The sequence below is a fragment of the Mangifera indica genome, chromosome 12 (genome assembly GCF_011075055.1).
Source record: "Mangifera indica cultivar Alphonso chromosome 12, CATAS_Mindica_2.1, whole genome shotgun sequence".
Classification (NCBI taxonomy): Eukaryota; Viridiplantae; Streptophyta; class Magnoliopsida; order Sapindales; family Anacardiaceae; genus Mangifera; species Mangifera indica.
The window spans coordinates 8,668,472-8,674,471 of NC_058148.1; the positions used below are offsets into that span (position 1 = coordinate 8,668,472).

The following is a 6,000-nucleotide window of genomic DNA, read 5'->3' on the forward strand; positions in this document are numbered from 1 at the left end:
GGTTCAAATTAATTGCTTGGAACTGATATAGAAGGTTTTAAACCTTCGTTATAATGAAAGTTCTTGAATTGTTGCAAAGCAACAAGAAAGTGCATAAACCAAACATTTCCTCTTCCGATTTAAATTTTTTTCCTTAAAAAATAATCTTTAATTAATAAAAAAATCCATCAACCCACCCTCTCTCCACCTCCATCATCATCGCCCGTATGTAGATTAGTCTTAATTCAATTTTTTAATCTTAATTTTGTTTAAATTTTAAGAAATAAAATCGGCTATGTCTTTTTATAGTTGATTTTATGTTGATGGAGTCACTTGTAGTGAGAAATTGTGTCTTATCACTAGTGAATGGATTGGAAAATGTGGGATTGGGTACGGGGTAAAAAAATATTAGTCAAATAATTTTTTTTTATTATTTATATTAATTTATAAATAATAAAAAATTTTGATAATTTTTTATTATTAATATATTAAATAATATAAAATAATTTTTATTTTATTATAATTATATAATTATTTTTAAATTTTTTAAAAATAAAAGTAATCTCATTTTAATTAAGATAATAAGTAATATAAAAATTATTTTAAAATAATTGTATTTAAAGTATTTAAGTACAATAATATATTATAATTCTTTTATTTTTTTCTAATTAAATATAATAATTATTTATATATATCATTTTTTATCTAATTTTATCAAATATAATAATATTTTAAATAATTTACATTTAAACTAATATTTTAATTTGAAAAATAAAATATTATACAAATCATACGTATGCTTAGAGAGAAAAAAAAAAAAACATGTGAAGTAGAATCATCTGTGCTGTATAAAATGAAAATGAAGAGTGAACCCATTTATTTATATCCGCTATTCCCTGCATGTTATTTTTATGCAGGCTGGAAGCTCCAGGCTATGTCATGTACAGAGAGTGAACCTCTGATAATGACTATTGATTTGACAGTATATATAATACAATTAAATGATTTTTTTTTTCCACTTTAAAATTATTTAATCAAATTTAACCACATTGATTAAATAATTATGTAAATGAAAATTCCGATAGACTCATATTGATTTCATGTTGTGCCGGAACAGGACCAGGTCCTGAAGGTGACTGCATTGAGCTTTGTTGTGGCACTGCTACTATTTCTTGTTTAGGGGCACTTGAATCTCCATGGTGATGAGATTCATTGATTTCATTGCGGTTATGGGAATGCAAATGGCGGCTCTTAGGGTCCCATTGTCCGTTACCGAAGCTGGAAGGTCTTGACGGCGAAGGATGGTGGCTGTCAGTGCTACTGTTAGGATAGTTATGCAAAAGATGAACCGGAGACATTCCATGAGATGGAGTTTGTGGCCTGCTTGAAACGGGTGTTGTCGCCTCAGAATGCTTGCCATGTTGATGTTTCGTGTGTTCTTTCGCCTTTTGATGCCAGTTTTTGAGGGCTGCTGCTACTCGATCGTTGAAGATTGTCGGTTTCATTGTCGAACCCATCTGCAGAATCAACCAAAACAATAAGCTGATTGATAGATCAGAAATGGCTACTTCTCCTTATGAAAAATCTTGGTCTTTTTTTTCTCACCTGTGTCACTAAAGCATAGAGTGGCAGAGTCACGTAACTGCAGAGAATGTGTATGAGCACCCTGAAACCAGAATTTTGTTAACCAAGTTAACACTAGTTGCATAATTCTCTTTTTGTCATTCAAAATTATGACTCACCCCATTGAGGTTCTGATGACAATATCCACTATGCTGTGGTGGAAGCAAGATTTTATAGTGAATTCGTACTGCAAAATAAATCAAATGTATTAGAAAAATATATAAATAAAACTATACATACTCTGTACAACCCTGAAATGACTGCACTTACTGTAGTCCATATGAAGAAAGCAAGCTGAAATGCATTCTGAAAGAGAAGCAAGTGAATGAGAAAGAGTATGAAGCGCGGGCGTCCAAACCAGAAAAGGTCGTCGCCTGGCTTCACCACCGGCGCACCCTTCACCACATCGCCTCTGTCTTGAATCCGCAAACCAAGTTTAGTTATGATTACTTGTAGCTTCGCACCCACCAGCAGAATTATCTGCAAAATTTCAAGTTCCGATTACTAAAAAAATAAATAAAATTGAATAAAAATTGAATGTCAATTGTCTTTTGGTGCTTACAATTAAGGGAAAAAATGGTAACCAAAGATACGCAAACCAGCCTGTTCACAAAGAAAGAAGCATCTCATTTTCAGAAATCAGTTTCAAAATGCATAAAATTCTGTGGCAGATTGAACTTAGATCAAAGTTACCATGTGTGTTGGTGAGCAGGAACAACATTGCAACAAACCACAGAATTGGACTGAAAATACAAATAAAAGTTAGAAATTTTGCAGAAAAATAAGGCACCAACATAAACATGTTGAGAGAAAGCACCAACCTGATCCCCACCACAACTATGAAATCTTCTTCAAGTGATCTGCTGATGTATTTATTAAAATCAAACATTGTTTCACTTCGAGGAGCCAAATGTGCCTGCAATTATTCAACATAAAAATTTTTTTCCATTTGGCAATTAAATGGCCAAAAAAATGCCAATTTTAGTTACCATGATAAATCCATGTCTCAATGTGAGGTAATCAACTTTTGCAACAGATCCAAAGAATTGCCTGAAGAAGCAAACCTGTGAAAACAAAAAGATTGCTTAATTTCTTTTCGTACAAAAATGAAATTTATATTTAAGATATTTTCAATTATAAGTTGTTTTTATTTAGTAGCTCAAAAGGCTTGTTTTATTCAAGGTATAGTAAAATCATAAAATGACCGTCTTCAACTTTTAAATACCCACTTATAAGTAAAATTTCGTTAAAAAACTTGGTTAAAGTTAAAAGTAAAATTGTAATTAAAATATTTTTAAAACATAAAATTCATTCATTTTCCCTCTTAAGTTTTAAAAACTAATAATTTTATCTCTACCGCCATTTTTCAAACTTTGAAAAATGGCATTCCTCCTCCCCCCTCCCCCCTCCCCCCTCCCTCAATCTTAAGTTTTAAAAATTAATAATTTTATTTCTACCTAAATTTTTCAAACTTTGAAAAATGGGATTCCTCCCCCCCCCCTCAATCTTAAGGTTTTCTTCCTCCCACTTCAACTACAAGTGACAACGCTTTTAACCCTAATTCGTAGAGAAAAGTTTGGCCATCTCTCCCTAAGCCACGACATCTTCTAAATGATGAAGGCATCTTCGTCTAAATAATGTCTTCATCAACCAAAGAAAGCGTTGTTTGGATTTTCAAACGATTTCAATGGATTTGTGGCTAGAGAGGAGGGGAAGAGATAAGGTTGGAGGGAGAACGATTAACGACCAAATACAGAGGATCTTTGCTAAAGAAAAGAGGAAAAAATTTCCACTTTTTTAAATTTAAAAAAAATTTAAGAGAAAAATTATGAGATTTTCAATTTAAGAAGGAAAAATGTGATAAAAGTTTAATTTTTTTATTAAATAACGATTTTATCTCTAATTTTAATTAAAATTTTTAATAAATGTTACCTCATAAGTAAGTATTCAAATTTTTAAAAATTAGACAATAAGGCTTTAAAATTTTAGTATTTCTTTTAAGTGGGAATACGTCTTTTGGGCTATTTAATATTTTGCAACTCACAATCCACAGGCTAAATGATGACTCGCTCCATATGGTCAAATGTCTACGCCCAAATGATGTGTCTCTTGCAAATCTAAATCTCTCTGGATCTGCGACACACAAGTCAATAAATTAGACTTATACCAAAAATGAAAAGCCAATAAATTAAATTTTAAATAATAATTAATGTCTTTTAATCCACCTAATTATTTAACTAACTTATTAGTGGAAGTCAACATCAAAACCCAGAAAAAAAAAACAAAATTATGAATTCATATATTCCCCTCAGGTATCTTAAATAACAATTCTTCAGTTAAAAACATTAAACACCCAGTTGCTTTAATCAAATGAACATAAAATTTTTAGTTTAATTTTCAATTTTTATGAACAGTTATATTTTATAGTACCATTGTAGTATTGGTACTCAATGGTCTTTGTCTCATCTTCCCAGACTTTCCATTTCTTCATCTGCAATAGTTGCAAACTTTCAGAGATATTATATAAAATATATATATATATATATATATATACAGAGAAAAAGAGAGCAAATTTTACCTTGGTTCTTCCCAGCACCAAGATGGTGATGCAGTAGACAATATGAAGAATAGCCAATATAAAGATGAATATATGTAACTGGTGAATACCATATGCAGACACCAATGCAACTTTGTCCTGCAAAATATTAAATTCACATTCATTTTTACTATTAATTATCAAAATATATAAGAAAAAGAAGTAAATTAAAGTAGATGATATGTGAACCTATGTGGCACAGAAACAGAAGCACGAAAACAAAAAAATTGAAAAATATTTTTTGAAAATATAGAAAAATGAATAAATATGAAAAATATAATGTTTTTACATAAATATCAAATTTCTAAAATAATATAACAAATTGTATTTCCTAAAAAATAATACATATTAAATCTGACAAAACTGATTTTTCAAGTATTTGTTTACAATTAGAAAAGTCGGATGCAAAGAGGAGAAGAGTTTTTTTAATATATCGAATCGAATCGAAGTTTCAAAAGTCGGAGAGGAGATGAGATGAGATGAAATCAAAGTAAGGATTGAAATTCGGAAGTAGAGTTGAACATGAAATAGTTTTTTCATAGATTAAAAAATAAGGAAGTCAAATTTTTTTTATATTTCCGTAATGCCCCGAAACGTTTTCAGAAATGCAGAAAGGCATCGTGTGCTTCCTGGATGCGAACAAGATACAAAGAAATAAAAGATACAAAATTTGTCTTGCCTTTTCCGCGCATTTGTCACCTTTTGCAGCTGCTAAACTTCGGCGAGAGCTTGAGGTTGAATCCAAAAAGGAAAGAAGTCTTCGGCCGCTGCCTGAATATTTTTCATCTTCCTCCTTTTTGCTGCAGGGATGCCACGTGTTTCCAATGCTCTTTGGAACACAAATTTCAGAAATGGGTCCTTGTCCAATCGTTAGCAGGAACGATAAAAATCCCATGAGCATTAGCTCTGCACAAACAAACAGATTAAGCCAATGGAAATTCTTTATTACAGTGCTTAAATATGATTAGATTCATTCGTTGCACAGAAATATACGCAAAAACTGGAAAGAAATGCAGGCCACGGATGGTTTATCACCTGCTTTGACTTTCTCAAGTGCTTCAAAAAGAGCTCGTTTGTGATGCTTATTCAACCACTGACAGAAAAAAAAAAAGTAAAAGAATTTAATTTCGCTCTATGTAAAATCAGTAAAATGTACTATTGCTTCTCTTCTCACCTTTCCCACCATGTGAATGAGATGTTCAATCAACACCGATATAGCAATCAGCACAAAGCAAACCACGGCAAGCGCCCACGTCGGAGTTTCCTCCAACGTGCGCTCTTTAACAGCTTCTCCAGCCATTGACGATCAGGTGCTTAGTATTAACTCCTCTACAATAACGGCCCTAAAAGACTTTCAACAAGCGATGAGATTCTCCAGAAGTGACTGAAGAAACTTGAAGAAAGCAGAGTGAAAATGGCGATGATTTGTAAGTTTCTGGAGCTATCTGTATTATATATATAGACTCGTTCTTTGTTGCTTGAAAGTGTTTGTTTGTTGTATCATTAAGCGGTGGGGCTGGGAGGTCATCGCGAGGCAGAATGACTTTGACCAATTCAAAGAAAGAGAAAATGCTTACCCGTTTTTTTGTAGGGCAAACGTATACATTGATGGATTTTACACTAACAACAACATGTAAGAATAAAACGAAAAAAACACAACATAAAAGTAAAAATTGAATCCAGATCAACCAAATTACACTTCAACACGATTACATAGACATGAAGGATGACTACGTGGTCAATTTATGTCTCTTTTTGTATTTGTTTTTACATTTTTGTCGCTTATTTAAGGCTGAGTACAA

The 6,000-nt window shown here is 31.8% G+C and overlaps 1 protein-coding gene across 1 annotated transcript; it reads right to left on the reverse strand.

Annotated features, from left to right (window-relative positions):
- Positions 1 to 833: 833 nt before the first annotated feature.
- LOC123193723 (MLO-like protein 12) lies at positions 834 to 5,610 on the reverse strand. Its single transcript, XM_044606807.1, has 14 exons — positions 5,373 to 5,610; positions 5,234 to 5,291; positions 4,878 to 5,104; positions 4,181 to 4,297; positions 4,033 to 4,093; positions 3,647 to 3,735; positions 2,592 to 2,666; positions 2,424 to 2,518; positions 2,296 to 2,345; positions 2,165 to 2,205; positions 1,873 to 2,082; positions 1,722 to 1,789; positions 1,585 to 1,645; positions 834 to 1,496 (listed from the first exon to the last, which is right to left on the reverse strand). The coding sequence occupies exons 1-14, from the start codon at positions 5,496 to 5,498 to the stop codon at positions 1,041 to 1,043; spliced, it is 1,734 nt and encodes a 577-aa protein (XP_044462742.1). The 5' UTR covers positions 5,499 to 5,610; the 3' UTR covers positions 834 to 1,040.
- Between the last annotated feature and the right edge of the window lie 390 nt (positions 5,611 to 6,000).

Excerpts from the sequence above, each read along its gene's own strand:
- LOC123193723 (XM_044606807.1), bottom strand. The coding sequence starts at position 5,498 with ATGGCTGGAGAAGCTGTTAAAGAGCGCACGTTGGAGGAAACTCCGACG. Across the intron at positions 3,736-4,032 it reads TGAGTACCAATACTACAATG|ATCCAGAGAGATTTAGATTT; the intron begins GTACTATAAAAT and ends TGTGTGTCGCAG. Across the intron at positions 2,519-2,591 it reads TGAGACATGGATTTATCATG|GCACATTTGGCTCCTCGAAG; the intron begins GTAACTAAAATT and ends GAATAATTGCAG.